Source organism: Xenopus tropicalis, chromosome 1 (assembly GCF_000004195.4).
Source record: "Xenopus tropicalis strain Nigerian chromosome 1, UCB_Xtro_10.0, whole genome shotgun sequence".
Lineage (NCBI taxonomy): Eukaryota > Metazoa > Chordata > Amphibia > Anura > Pipidae > Xenopus > Xenopus tropicalis.
In genome coordinates this window covers 163,828,347-163,844,895 of record NC_030677.2, presented here as the reverse complement: position 1 = coordinate 163,844,895, position 16,549 = coordinate 163,828,347, and the positions used below count along the sequence as shown (strand labels likewise).

The 16,549-nt window shown below is 36.8% G+C and overlaps 1 protein-coding gene across 2 annotated transcripts in view; it reads right to left on the bottom strand.

Moving 5' to 3' along the window:
• Positions 1 to 7,247: 7,247 nt before the first annotated feature.
• ptpn11 (protein tyrosine phosphatase, non-receptor type 11) overlaps positions 7,248 to 16,549 on the bottom strand; it is a 29,693-nt gene continuing 20,391 nt past the window's right edge. Inside the window, exons 12-16 of one of the 2 annotated variants that reach the window (XM_012962883.3) lie at positions 15,796 to 15,863; positions 15,242 to 15,393; positions 14,450 to 14,571; positions 12,496 to 12,601; positions 7,248 to 12,129 (exon numbers count right to left, since the gene is read on the bottom strand). In XM_012962883.3, the coding sequence (XP_012818337.1) occupies positions 12,532 to 12,601; positions 14,450 to 14,571; positions 15,242 to 15,393; positions 15,796 to 15,863 (412 nt within the window). In that variant the 3' untranslated portion in view covers positions 7,248 to 12,129; positions 12,496 to 12,531. 2 annotated transcript variants of the gene reach the window in all.

The window sequence follows — 16,549 nt, the reverse complement described above, 5'->3', positions numbered from 1 at the left end:
CTTCCCCTTTAAAGGCCTCTATCAATTTGGCACACTAACCAATGTGTCAGTTCACAGAATTGCTGCCATAGCAACACATTCTTTTAGTGACTTGTATCCATGGAGACCGGGGTCTTGAAAACCTAGATATTCTGAATGCTGTAGTAAATAAATATGTAGACTTAACACAATATTCATAAAATCTGTCATAAATATTGACAGAAACAAAAGCAATGTTGAACATGCATAGTGTAAGGCTGAAAAATTATTTAACTATTTACTTTCTTAAAGGGAATATATAACCCCCCCTTTTTTTTTTTTTTTTTTTTTTTTTTTAAACATGATTTCAATGTGATAGGGCTTTGCAGAAAAGGTACATAAACACAGAGCTTCCAGATATAATAATAAATGTATTTTTTTTTTTACACAGACATACCTGATTCTATGTCAAATGAGACCACTGACTCACAGGGCAGGTACAGAACTGGGGACAGTGACCCAATTGGGCATAATTGGAGGGGTGGGGTGGAATTGGAGGGGGAATGATCTGTGGGGGAGGAGAGAGAGACCTGAGAGCAGAGGGGGTAGCAGCCAGGGCCAGTCAGGGAACCAGGCAAAGTACTATTGCCTTATGCACCAATATTACTTGGCCAGGCACTGTGACCTCCACTGTGAAATGTTAAATTTTGAATTCTGAGACTTGAAGTCCACTATGAAGAGCAGAGGGACTACAAGCCCTAAAATGCATCACTTTACAAAGGAACAAGGTGAGGCAGGGGTTGCATTACACTGTGAGGCTAAAGTAGGATTGTCTCTTAGTAGTAATATTACCAATTACAATTATATGTACAATATTATGGCCATTACACAAAGAAAAAGAACAAAGTGTTTTGTATTACGGATATAAGTGAAATAATAGAGGACACTAATAAGCACAGCTTTTAAATTAGTGTATTGTTATAAGTGCATTATTAAATCCAGATATTAATTACTTCCCAGCCTAGTGCAAAAAAAACTGAACCAGCCCTGCGTACTTCTGAGCAAGTCTACCAAGTGATCTCCTTCTACTGCTTCTTCGTTCTTTAATGGCCCCCAGCCAGCACATGCGCAGTACAGTAAAAATAAAAAAATAAATATAAACAAAACTTTTTTTTTTTAAAGTGTGTATATAGGACCTTCCTTGAGAAAGGTCCTAATGAGAACTGAAAGGTCGGATTTTTGGACGATATGCTCACAATAAGATACTGTAATTTTAAAAGGGTGTGCTGGTCTGAAAAATACATTTTCTACATAAGTGTGTGTATATATTTTTTTTTCCAATGCAATTTAACTATGTAACAGGATTATTCTGAAAAATGGCATATCTATGACTCCCATTATCAGCATAGGAGCGGTCTGCTGACCTATAGGCCTGCTTCCACAAAACATCTGTTATATGTTGCCCCAAAACAGAGGTTTTGGAAGCTTACATGTTGACTGTGATTTAAAGAGGACCTACCACCCAGACATTAAAAGCTGTATAATAAAAGTCCTTTTCACATTAAACATGAAATCCCAATTCCATTTTTTTAACTAACACACCCGTACCAATAAAGGTATTTAAACATCGCAGCTGTCAATCATATGTTGCCTGTCCTGCATCTATACCAGTGGTTCTCAACCTTCCTAATGCCGCGACCCTTTAATACAGTTCCTCATGTTGTGGTGACCCCAACCATAAAAATTATTCCCAAGAAATATGTGTTTTCCGATGGTCTTAGGCAACCCCTGTGAAAGGATCATTCGACCCCTAAAGGGGTCCCGACCCACAGGTTGAGAACCGCTGCTCTATACCTTAGGCATAGAGGTGTGGCAGACAATTGCTTTTTTTTTCCATTTAGCACTTCCCTAAAGTCACTGCACTCCCTACTTCCCCCCTTTCTTTCCGCCTCACCATCAAATTATGTAGCCAGGGCAGATTTGTAAAACACATTGCAAAGGTACTTTTAAATGTAATTGCTATGGAAAAGCAATATCGGTCTGGCATAATTCTCCTACACTGCTTCAATGATCCATGTAGTTAGGACCAGCAGTGAGGAGAACAGCAAGGTACACACAGATACGGCTTGCTATAGCAAATACATTTAGAAATAACTTTACATTTGTAAAAAAATATATATTGTAATATTGCTTAGAATGCCATTTTGAAGTAGTATACAAAGTGGCATATGAAGTAGAGTAATGTACATGCTGAGGTAATTGGATCTGTTGCAGTATGCAGGAGGCATTTTGGTTTCATATGCAGGGGTGTTTCAGTCCTCCTGCCACTCGGAGGCGGCTATAGCGATGCCACCCCCTCACCATGCCACTCTTAACTTTACAGTGTTGGCAACCTGCAGGGCGCTGCCACCTGATGCAACTTTCTCAACTTGCCACATGGCTGAACTGCCCCTGTTCATATGGGAATAGTAGATACATATTTCAAGCCTGGCTGTGAGATAACTGATAAGCAGCTTTTGACCAATCAAGATTCCAGTCAGCTTCCCAATTATAAGCCATTGTCAGGGTTTGTACATTTAGCTGAACTCTCCATTCTTCTCTTTTCTGGGAAAATACAAGTCGGCTTTTCTTACTGCACTTGAAGTCTGCCCCAACCTTTCATTCAATTGATTTTTCCACGCAATGTATCACAGCTCTTAGAAGAGATATAACCGCTTACTGATTGTCAAGGACAGCGATTGTGCTACAGAGTGACAAGAAATGACAGTCTTTTTCAATACGTAAACTATTTTTAATGTCACATTTTGACAACTGTAAATGGATTACGCGATCTGCAATAGATGTGGTCAAAAAAAGGCAATAAATGTTTCTTTTTTTTCCTGTTTTAACAGTAAATGTAATAAACAAAGTTTGTCATCATTAACATTTACACAGTTCACATCAAATTCATGACATCTCAACTGTAGTCCTTTTAAAGGATAACAATCTTCGGAGATTTTGTTTTTTTTACAATGTAACTAATACTTTGCTACAATACGTTTTGAAATCAAAATAACAGAATTCAGCGAAGGTCAAGTTTTCGGTCACGTATTCATTTCATTGGCCAGATGAAAGAAAGAGAGGGTGAGAACTGTTACACAGTTTAGATGAGGCAATATAAAGGGAACGCACTAGTGTGCAATATGCAGGTTAAAGAAAACCAAAGACTCTAGTCACAGACAGTTTCCTTTTGAAGCAAGAGAGAGATACTTTCATCCTGCCTGAAGCAAGGCTATTCTCATACAGGGCAACAAGAGATGCTGCTATTGAGTTTCTGTGCAGTTCTGACCCAAGCATTCATGTATAGTAAAATATCTGACAGCATCAAGGTGTAAATAGATTTCAGAAAAGTTCTTTAAATGGGTTATTCTATTTGTTTTCATCCATTCATATCTTAAACGAGCCTGCGTCTCACCAGCTTTCATTTCTAAACCACTTTCTGGGATAAAATTCTAATCAGATCAAAAAGAGAAATGGTGCCTTCCAATAGACTCTGGGGAACATTTATCAAATATCATATGACCCCCCCTTCCCTTATGACCATTTAAGCCTAGGGGGCTGATTTACTAACCCACGAATCCGACCCGAATTGAAAAAGTTCCGACTTGAAAACGAACATTTTGCGACTTTTTCGGCGTCTTTACGAATTTTTCGTTACCAATACGATTTTTGCGTAAAAACGCGAGTTTTTCGTAGCCTTTACGAAAGTTGCGTAAAATCTTGCGATTTTTCCGTAGCGTTAAAACTTACGCGAAAAGATGCGCCTTTTTCGTAGCGTTAAAACTTAAAAGGTGCGAAGTTTCGCGTAAGTTTTAACGCTACGAAAAAAGCGCAACTTTTTGCGCAAGTTTTAACGCTACGAAAAATCGCAAGATTTTACGCAACTTTCGTAATGGTTTACGAAAAACTCGCGTTTTTACGCAAAAATCGTATTGGTAACGAAAAATTCGTAAAGACGCCGGAAAAATCGCAAAAAATACGAAAAAATCGCAAAATACCGATCTTTACGAAAAAAACGCAATCGGACTCATTTCGACCCGTTCGTGGGTTAGTAAATCAGCCCCTAGGAGTTTATATCTGACCCAATGACAAGTCTCAAATTAGAAAGTATAAAGGTGACTTTTTGAGGAAAATGTCCCAATTGTTCCAATAATGCTTTAAAAATAACATTTACAATGCAAAGACCAGAAGGGCCCTAACTTACTAATCTCACATGGTATGGCTTCATCAAGCAGAACACATGGTAGACATGGTAACATTAATGTAATAACAGGTTTCTCAAGGTAAAAAGGCATTATAGGACATTTGCTGATACTGGCTTTTCACTCTTGCTTTCAACCCAGTGAAATAAACAGGGTTATCCTGGTGGTCAGAACAAAGTAACCAGTGCCACATCTCCTGTCTAAATGAAACATACACATGTAACAGGGCTGGTTGAAATGCTCTTCTAACCTCATATCCCAGCATTTCCACATTCACAGGAAACCAGGTAAGCACATATTGAAGATGATGAGCATCACTGCTCCTTGATCAGTTTAGGAAATAAAGCTTCTATGCATAACCTGTTCTTCCACCATCCTTATTCTAACAACCTTCTAAAAACAACCCCAGCTACATTTTATGAAGTGCTGCAAAACTTTGCATACATATGTGTGAAATCACATATCCCTGCCCTTTACAAATGGAGAAAAATGATGGCTTATTATGAACTTTATAGAGTCTGTCTAGCTGAAGAAATAAAGAAATACCTAGTAAAATGTGTCAAAGGACCATTATTTCTCTAGCAGTGGAACATTTTATTCCAGAGGTAAAACCTTATAGGCAGGGGTAGAATACTGGCAAACCTTATGGAAGGAATCAAAGAGAAAACACGTAAGGTTAGCGATACAAGGACTTCAAAATGAAAGTTCTCCCTAGAATAACTATTATATACTTCTCCTTTACACATTAATGTTCCTTTAGGGCAGTGGCAGATGGGGAGATTGGTCGACTTGAGAGTTAAGACTTCGGCAAATCATAGCGACGCGTATGGCATCCCACAGGCGATTTACATTCTTGCTGGTGGGATGGCACTGCAGGGAGATTAGTCACCCACGGCAACGAAGATTTGTCGCGGGGTGACTAATCTCCCCGTCTGCCACTGCCCATAGGGTAAAGACACACACGAAGCTACTAGTAGCTGCTACTTTTTCATGGCTACTAAACTACATAAAGTATCCTGCCATAGACAACACTGAGAATTGCCTCTACTAAAACACAGAGACAATGATCAGATTTGTCTATTTTAGTAGCCGTGACAAGTAGCTGCTACTAGTAGCAGTGTGTGTCTTCACCCTTCACCCAAATTTCTGATCATTTTAATTTGGCAAAGTCTTTCTAGATGTAAAAATCTTACCTACAGAAATAATGTTAAACTTTATAATCAGTTTGAGCTACAGGTATGGGACCTGTTACCCAGAACGCTCGGCACCTGGGATTTTCCGGATAAGGGATCTTTACATCATTTTTATCACTGCACATTGTCTACTAAAAATTAATTTAAACATGAATTAATCCCAATAGGATTGTTGCGCCTGCAAAAAAGATTAACTGTATCTTAGTTGGGATCAAGTACATGGTGGTGTTTTATTATTACAGAGAAAAAGGAAATCATTTTTAAAAATTAGAATTATTTGCTTATAATGGAGTCTATGGGAGATGGCCTTTCCGTAATTCAGAGCTTTCTGAATAACAGGTTTTTGGATAATGGATTCCATACTTGCATATGCTACTTTTTTTTTTTTCATTTTTGCCAAGTTCTAGTTGATCAGTTTACAAGGAAGGAATGGAAATGTATAGCCTGCTAGTCTATTGCGAGCTACACAATTTATAGCAAGCAATACAAGGGATTTAAATTATAGGGGTAGCTCACCATGAACAGTTAGTATATTATAGAATGCGCTATCCTTAGCAACTTTTCATTTAATATAGTGTTTGAATTATTTTCCTTCCTTCTTGGTTTCTTTTCAGCTTTCAAATGGAGATCAGGCAGCCAAAAAACTATTGCTCTGTAAAGCTACAAATTTTATTCTTATTTTTACTTTTAATTACTTCTTATTCCTATTGAGCCTCCATATTTATTTTCCAGTCTCTCATTCAAACTACTGTCTGGTTGCTATAGTAAATTGTACGGAATACTCACAGGCACTCCCAAACTCTCCTTATTTGTTTGTGCTTAGTGCTGGGGGGGTGGGGTGGTTGGCACCCACCCTCTGGACTTCTAAACGAAGCATACATATCACCTAAATTATATAATAATATCAAACAGACTGGTTAAGAAATTCTGTGTGCCTGCTTCTTCTGCAAGTTCAGTATATTGGACCCTAGCAACCAGATAGCTGCTAAAAAATTCAGAAAAAAACTAAACAGGGTTGTATTAAGATATATTTATACTATATATGTCACTGTCAGAGAAACAGTCTTATTACTACAGAGAAAAGGTAAATACATAAGTTATTTGCTAAAAGTGGATACTATGGGACATGGCATTTCCAAATGCCATAGCTTTTTAGAAAATGGGTTTCCTCACAGGGTCTGTAATTCTACTTTTCTGAAAATAAGGGGAACACAGCATGCCATGAATGCCAAATTTTCAGGGGCTGCAGGGATTTGTAGTTCAAACGTTGGCACTCCACATATTGGGCAATTCCGTGAAACCCCTCTTTTTGCAGTTACAACTTGCATACACTCCATATGTTTTGCATGATACAAATATGCTTGAGCTCTGTGTGTGCCAAAGACACATTGGATTCTCATGAAGCTAGTGTCTATATAAGTTTGAAAGAGCCCTGCCTAAATCTGAAGAACATCTTTACTGTACAAACACATTTGTTTAATACACAAAGCAATATGATCTTTTGATATTCACAGAATACATTATGCATCTATAGCTGAATGTGCTATTTATTTCTGTATGGCATGTTATTGCCCCATTCCTCCCTCAAAATTTTCATTATAGTGGTTGGAAAGCACTGGTTTAAAAGAAAAATAACACTTACTCTAAGCATCTCTCAGACAAAGGACATTGTTTTAATCATTAATAAAACAATACATAATGGCTTTTTTATGCTGTGCTTAGTATACATGTTTCTTTAAAGAGATTTAGCTTTGTACTGAAACTACAGTCTAGTAATTGTTTTCTCCTTCCCAGGAAATAGTTCCCTTAGCTTTAGAGGAGGTCCAAAAACAAATGGACAGTATTTTGGCCACTCGCAGATTCTTACAGTTGGGTTGTTGTGCAAAAACTATAAAGGTAAGTAAGCTTGCACCTCCATACTGTGTTAGCAGACATATAAAGCTGTTATGTGAAAGCAACTGAGCAAGACTAAATCCCAGACAGACCAATAACCCATTTCAGAGCAGAGAAAGGGTAACTGGCTAATGCTGAATACCAAGTGTACTTTACCTGATGTTAACCTGTACCAATATCCAACCAATGGTCCCATAGACAGATTTGTCACGTCTAAAAAGATGCATGTGTTATTGCCAGAATTTGAATTCTACGACAAAACTCAAATGGATTAAGGAAGTTTAAGGGATTATAAAGGCTACATATAGGAATAAATTGCTAAATCTATTTTAAATTTGGTTAAAGTGCACTACTTACTTATACGCAGTTTGTGGGAACACTTCCTTAATGGTGCTAAAACTATCTTTGTGCTGAAAATGAGTGAAAAAGGAACAATGCTGAAAACCAATTACTGCAGGAGGGCATCATTATCATTAAAAAGGCAATTGTGTTAAAGTTCTCACTTGGTGAACTGTTCAGTTCTTCAAAGAAAATGTATTATGGAAGTATAAGTGCTTCAATGGGGAATCAATTATGCATTACCTCTGGGATATATTCCTGGTGTATGTCTTTTGTTTGTTTATTTTCTGCTTATAAGCTAATTTTCTGCTGGTGATAAAACAAAGTTGTGCTCAACTGTAACAACCAAAGGGAAATTCAAATAAAGATACAAGATAAACAAATATTCAAGCATAAAATTTCACGTTTTCATGAAGAAAATCAAACAAAAATGATGGAAATCTACAATCAGTCAAATGCACAAACACAGATGTTACATCCATGACATAATGCCAGTTGAAAGCATGAATAACCAACTTTTGGCACTCTAGGTGCAGTAGAACGAATACTGCCAGAATCCCTCTGCCTGTGAAGCTGAACAGGCTAAAAAGAGTTGCATTTCCTAATAAGCTGGAGTGTCAACGGTAGCCTATTGCGGATTTTAAATAGTAACACAAAAAGGAGCAGTTCATAGTATGATGTAGACAGTGTCATTTAAAAACAACTTGCAATTGATCTTCTTTTATTTCTATTTATAGTTTATGAATGGAATTTTAACAGCTGCCTGGTTACTAATGCTTAATTACCTTAGTAACCATGTAGCAGAGGAAAGTCAAAATGGATGATTAATAAAAAAATATAACCAATAAAAATAATCTAACCAATAAAAAAATAAGAACAACCCTAAACCCTAAAAAATCACGGCAACCTGAGTTTTGGTTGCCAGGGGTCAGATGGCATTTTCATTTTCAGACCGGAAAGAGGCAAAACAGGATTCTAAAATAGTAAAAATAAAGATCGATTGAAATATTGCTTAGAACAGGTCCATCAATAACATACTAAAAGGGCAACTTTCCCCTTAAATAGCCACAAAGCACTTCATAAAATCTCTAAAAATAATGTTTTAAGATCACCCAAGGGGGTTTTTCAATAAATCTCATCTAAAGCTCCTGAAACTTTATAGAAAATCATTCTGACCCTTACATAACATGTACCATAGTTTAACTAGCTAAAGTCCAAAGCCTTTCAGTGCACATTGGATATGCTTGCAGGAAGGGGGAAGATATCAATGAACTGCCAGTAAAGCTGCTAACTGGATGTCCAGTAAGGGGAATGGACACGTACACATTGGAGTGATTCAGAACATTCATTAATAAAACAAAAAAAATCAGCACTACATGGTAACATAACTGTAGGTTTCTTTATGAAAGCCGACATAGCAACTAGTATGAGGCCACGTGTAGCAGCTCTAAGAAACCCAAAGAGACCTCAGACACAGCTGTACTTGCCTATAAACACTGCAATATTCCAGGGCTCAGGATAACTAAAGTTCTCCATCTCTAATAAGCAGCCCCTTACAGCAGAATATATGGAACAGAGGCAATATTATACTCCCCACCTATCTCTGTAGCTGTGGTACCATTTCTATGCTAATCTAAATTTCATAAACAGATCTCTGATTACAGCGATAAGAAAGAGTGCAGCCCTTAACATTTCTAAGGCATACTGATAGATTAAAAATAATGCATTTCAAATATCATATTAACTAGTAGAAGCTTTAAAAAAAAAGACATTCATATTTTAAGTTAATTTCCCTTTTATAAACAATGCCACTGGAGGTAAAACACAGCAGTTTGGCAAAATAATAACACGCCAATAGAAAATGTACATTTTTTTTAAAAAATCGTAAAAAAAAAGTGAAGTCAAAGTATAGTTTTTGCTCATGTTGTGATGGTTTTATGATGGTAAAAATCACATAAAAAGGAAAACATATTTCTAATATGATAGATTAGGTTGTATATTTTCGTTAGAACCTTTTGGGTCTGAAAAGTACCATTACCAGCCGACCACGCATTTCTCAAAGCAGCAGTGGTAGATTTGGGAGCTTGACCACTGGCCAAGATGCACCCTGTGTACCATCAGCCATTGCATTAGATCACTCTGCTCTATGCATACTGCAGCTAAGGGATCAGTACTATGTTATACTCTTACTTTTTAGGGTCAGTTTTGGTTGAACATCTGGGAGGCCCAAGGGTTGCATGCAGCCCTCCAAGTGGATATTTTTTTTTTTTTTTTTTTTTTTTAATCCAAGCTTACAAAAGGGCTTTAAGTTTATTATACCTAGATCTATCCATGTGACATATAAACATAATTGTCTGTGGGCCAGAAAAATCTGAACAGCACTAAGCTAAATAAATGGAAATTAACACTGATAATGATTTTCACAAGGAACCATTTGTCATTAACAGGAAAGGTGCTAAATAAATGTAGACCCTCTTTATTAAAAAATAATTAATTTTCCCTTTACATCTTGACCCTAACCTACAAAGTGCTCTTCAAAGCCATACTGGGTCAAATAAGTTATGAGCTCCAATACCCATAGAAAAATTAATTTGGCATTTCACATACAGACATGGTTTTGGACCAGCTATGAAAAAGCACTGAAAATCCAGCATATGGTTTTTGACTAGTTAAACATATTCTGGCTGAATATATCTGAATCTCTACCACTGCGATACAAGCAGCTGAGAACATACAAAATAGAAGTGAATACTCTTTACATTTCTTGACTGTAGTTACACAGATAAATAACTGTTATCACTGCACTTGACAACTCTGCTCATTAAAATTTGAGTGCATATGGCTTAAATACAGTGTTTCTTTTAAAAAAAAATGCACTGATACATGATTTATGATCTTGCATAACATAGTATGAACTATACAGAATATTAACTCAGCCTATGTAATTAAGTACCCAACGCTCTCATTATCATCACTTACACATGTGCAAATGCAATTTGACTGCACTAATAACACTGCACTGAGAGGCTGGCTGCTATTTTGCTTGGTGAATGTATAATATTGTCTTGACATTGTGCTGCAGATCCTTACATTAGAGTGGGAGTCTATTACAGAAACTTGGGCACAATAAAGTTCAAGTCTCGCAAACCTTGGGCTTCTGAGCTGCAAACGAATGTGCTGTAATGAGAGGAGGCAAAATGGCAGTAGTAGCAGTAAACTGCAGCAGAGAGATGGTATATGTTACGTAGAAGAAATAAAAGATGATAAATCACCTGTAGAAGAAACTAAGTGGATGGATAACAAATCTGTGACACTCCAGCATTTCTGTTCTAATCCTGAACAGGCAGAGAAAGTTAGGTGCTGTATATCAAGGCTCGAGAGACACAGGTTGGCTAGCCCACTAGTATCAGAATATGTTGGTATACATGAATACTGACAGTGACTGCGTTCACGTTATGGGGGTTCTGAGATCAGCAGTCAGGGAAGCCTCATAATAAGCTGAAGCAGGTGCCAGCCGACACTCAACGTGACTTTAAAGGCACTTTAAAGGGAAAGCTTAAAAAAGGTCTTGCCATTAGAATGGTGCAGAACAGGTGATTTATCCAAGATTTTGTATAGTGCAATGATAAGGGAGTACTGTAATTCATTGAAAACACAAAAAGGTGACTGTGATGCAAGGTCCTCTTGCCTGTTTCCACTGGTGAGATTTTTATGTCGTTTATCACAGTTGTCTACACTGACTTGAGAGCCATCATATGGGCTAGAGATGAAGATTTTTATTAAAGTGCATCTAAATGCTTTCATTTTATTTTCCTGCATATCTACGCCTTTTAAAACTTGATGTGATCAGTACATAATCCATACATCTGAAGCAGTTATGTGTTATAGAACATTCATTATTGGCACTGGGCTTACAATTCTGTCTATATAAAATTTGTTTCTGGCTTCTTGTTGAACAAGGAAAAGGTTCAGAAAGATAAAAGAGCACCATTAGTGGAAATTGACAGAAGTGTTTATATCACTATTTGAAACATCTCCCATCTGACACATCTAATGAAAAGAAACTGGAGTTTAGGCAACAAACTACAAATTCTTATCATGTTATGTACTTTTGAACACTGTGCAAGTGGAGAGAGAAAATTGTTCCCATTATGCATTCAGGTTTTACCATCTAAACCAACTAGTTAAGGCCCAACGACAACGTTCACAATACCTTAACAAGGAGCACGCTAAAGAGAACAGATATTTCTGGATAACAGTCCTGTTGATGGACAACAAATTACATGTCTACACTGTAGAGATGAAGATGCCTCAATGTAAAGAATGAACCAGTCCATGTCGTGTGATGCAGAGAAGACAAGAAGGATTTCCAGATTGAGCCTAAATATATTCGTAGTTTTGGGAGTTAACATCATTTGTTTAAAGGAAATAAGCCTTTAAAAGTTAGATGTGATCATTCCCATTGCTTTTCTTCACATTCTCTTGCCTTTGCTCAGTTTTCAAGTCTAAGAGGGAAAGAAATGCAAAAATTGGCTGTTTGTATCATTTATCTGAGACCAAAGAAAACAAGGTTTAAAACATGGATGGAAAACAGGATGACTTTCTTTTGACATGAATACAAAATACAAACACAAAAAAACACGATGACATTTATAAATATGCCACCAGAGTAGTAGAAATGTCAGCTATTTCTCTATGCTTGGTTAATGGATAATACAGTCAGTGTTGTAATCTTAACTATTAAAAGCGGTTGCCTACGAAAAGTTGCATTGTTTTTCCAGAAGCTTTGGTTATGAAGATTTTTTACCAGCAACATATATTTCACATGAAAGACATGGTCTATATTGCAAGCATACAGCACTATACATTACCAGTAACAGCGACGTACGCTCTTCTCTACACCATCTTCATCTGAAGCTTTTCTGTTGTTGCATGAGTCCCACATTTTCATATACTCGGCCAGCATCTTCTCTCATCCTGTAACATGACAGAAATACTACTTTCCATTCTCAAGAAAGGCCTAAAGCAGAAAGGTGTGAGCCTTATTTTACACGCACCAAGCTATTTCTTGCTCTAACTCAGGCTCTTTTAGCGCAAGCAGCTGCAGGTAAAATACAAATAAAAAATGAAATTTAGTTGCCATTGGGTACCACTTTTGGCAAATAAGCCAAAGTGAGTTTGGACAACTACAGTATAAATATTCCATTCCAACCTGATATAATATAAAACCATTAATGAAAAATAAAACACTACAATATCAAAAGGCTTACCAAAAAAAGAGCTTTTTTGTAGTTTTTGTATTTGGCAAAAACAAGTTAAAGAAAAAAAATTATTAGTGGTGCAGGGATTTCTAGTTTCTGTTAGAGGCATAGCAATATGTAAATGTATCACCGGCTCATGACACTAGAGGCATGGCAACAGGAAGGCATCCAATAAGAATTCTAAACTGAACATCAACATGGTAAATGGGTGCTTTAAAGAGGTTTTGGCTTACATGGTTATATCTGCTGCCTTAAGTATAAAGTAAACTAATCAAGGATTACTGGGCAAAATCTTTGTAGATGTGTAAATGCATTTTAGGTGGTGGGTCATCAGCTAGACCAGTCATGGTTGCTGAACTATCTCACGGTATTACAGTAGCCAAAAAGCTGGTGGTAGGGTTCAGAGAGATTAGTACAGGTATGGGATCCGTTATCTGGAAACCCATTATCCAGAAAGTTCAGAATTACGGTAAGGCCATCTCCCATAGACTCCATTATAAGCAAATAATTCTTATTTTTAAAAATGGTTTCCTTTTTCTCTGTAGTAAAAAAACAGTACCGTGTACTTGATCCCAACTAAAATAGCATTAATCCCTATTGAAAGCAAAACACCAAATACAAACATCCAAATTATGGAAAGATCCCTTATCCAGAAAACTCCAGGTCCCGAGCATTCTGGATAATTGGTCCCATAGCTGTACAACAAATTTTGGAGGGAATATTTACTACTTTACACTACCTAACTACATCACTAATTTCTAAAACGTCTCTAAGGAGCCCCTCTTCTCTGCAGAGGTGAGCAATTCACAACCTTTGTCCTTGGGCTTCAATGGATCTAACTCTAAATGGAAGAACAGTCTCTCAATTTCAAGACCTTAATTTGCTTCAGAATCAGCAAGAGGAATCAAGAGTCTTTGTTTTATTTATGGAGGATGGGGAAAAAATTGTTTGAGGGCTTTGAAAAAGTGAGAAAATGCTAGGCTTATTTTCTAATATAGGCCCAAAATTTGACTAATGATGTTACTTACAAAGAAAACCATTAGCAGTTTTTTGTTAATCAAACTACTGCAAATGATAATCAAGCTTTTGCTTGGTTGCAATGGATATCTGCAAAAATGCATTTAAAAACCTATTTCTACAAGTCTGTCTAGGCCTGCAATAGGCCAACGATCTGTCCATTATGGCTCACAAAATCCCAAGCAGTTGTAGCTGGACTAAGATTGTTTTCCTACTAATGCTATGAACAAAGGATAATAAAGGATAGTTTTGCCAGGGTCAGCATGTCTTCCCAGAATGGATGTGGTAAACTGGATCTTAGACAGCAAATGCAATATTCAGCATAGGTTCCAGTTAAGAATAAGTGGGGTATTAAGTGGTGCCAGGAATGTGCAAGATCTTTCAGCAGACTGTTCTATGGACATCTTACATAGCATCCTGTCGCATACATTATAAGCAATGTTGGGTAGCAAAGCTAGGTATTTCTTTAAAATTGAATGGCCTGGCCACTGCACACAAACATACAGTTCAAAAATGTTAGCAATTAAAACAGTGTTGGGTTACTTACTCTGGAAGGGTAGGTGTTGGTAACGGGGTTGGTGTACAAGGGGGCAGAGGGCTCTGATCTCCTGCCTGCTCAGAGAGTGAGTATTTAATGTTTGTGTACTCGTGCCCTTTTCTTTTACTTTTCTAGAAACAGAATAAAATAGTCAAAATTATTTCCCTATGCAACAGACAACTGACAAAACAAAGCAGATGCACCAGTGTCTAACAGGGTAAACTTCTGAGGGCCACTATGACTTAAGTTTTGTTAGTCAGTGGATATAAGATGCAAATCATTTCAATACATTTCAGATAAAGGTTTGGTAAGAGAGCTGAAACGCTGAAAACATCTGTCTATCCTAGAGCACCCAGGCATTATATTAGAATTAGCTTAATATTGTGCACCAACTATAAAAGCACTTCCACTTTTGAGGTGCTGGATAGTCCTTTGCACAAAGAAAAGACCTGCAATCTACTAGATTACAGACAGATAGCTCAATAAACACAGATTCGGCTAAATGTTTGAAATACAGGGTATTTACTTCTAGAATTTGATGTAAATCTTATGCCATAATATATATGGCTTGTGGTATATTTAGCCTAGCTGACAATCCTCCCCGTTATGCCTAGCTTCTTCCACTACCATTTCCTTCTGCTACATCAGCACTTACCTTTATTCTCCTTCTGACTAACAATCCTTTTCTATTGTAATCGTGTTTAGGCCTTGCCACCTTCACTCCTTTTTCGTTCCTCTAACATTTCCATTTTCACGCACAATTACAGATTTTATCGGGAAGACAAATCAAAAGACCAGTACCTGTTCTTCTTCAATTCTGCGTTGCAATGTTTCTATATAATGTTGTACTGCCATGTATATAAATCTGTATTGTGCTTCTGTTTGAACCATTCCTGACCTCTGAGATCTCACCATCTGAATGGTCTTGGGGACATCTATGTCACAATCTACACCTGCACAAGTAGTAAAATACATGGTTAATAAAAATAAATAATTCACAGCCTTTATGCAGAATAGCAATCTATAAAATGGAAAATCCCTTCATGTAGGTATTTGAGAAAGCACAAATATTTATATTACACCTTTTAAAACGCATATGAAAGTTGTTGCTATTACAAAATACTGTTATATAGGACATGATACTAGCCAAATAGGAGGAGTTTTCAAAAAAAATAAGTATTTGGTATGGCTTTTGTTGTTAAAAGAAACCAGGGTAAGGGTACATTACAAGGTAATAAACAAAACAATACAGGAGGCTTATTAATAAATGCAAATATGCTAAACAAATCAATGTCCAAAACCTATTCTATGAAACAGCATCTTTTGGATGCAGCAACAAAAAAGTGACTACCCACCTTTCTCTCTGATTACATCAATAAGAATATCAATCACAATGAAGGTTCCTGTCCGTCCAATTCCAGCACTGTATATAAAAAAACAAAATTGTGAGACAGCGAATGATAAAATGTTTTCAGAACTGTAGAACAACATTCCACATAAAGTGAAGTATTCTTTTTAGATCTGGTATGAAAAATTAAAAGCTACAGATTAAAGGCTACTCTAGCCTACATTGTTTCAGCTTACTACAGGTATGGGACTTATTATCCAGAATGTTTGGGACCTGGGATTTTCCAGATACAGGATCTTTATGCAATATGGATCACAACACCTTAAGTCTGCTAAAATTATTTAAACATTATACAAATGCAACTGGATTGTTTTGCCACCAATATGGATTTATGCAGCTTAGTTAGGATGAATTACAAGGTTCTGTTTTATCACTACAGAGCAAAAAGAAGCCATTTTTAGAAATTAAAAATATTTGATTAAAAAGGAGCCTATGAGAGATGGCCTTCTTAAAATCTGAAGCTTTCTGGATAACAGGTTTCTGGATATGGAATCCCATACATACCTACTGATAGTAAAGTGCCTTGCAAAAGCAGTTAGACCTTTGACCAGTTCTCACATTTTACTAAATAACAAATCCTACACCAACATTTTGGTCTCCTGCTAATTTTATTTGACAGAACTGAAACTACATTTTTTATTATGACATGGTTTAATGTATAAAAATTCTAAAACCATATCATAACAACAATACAAAGCGTT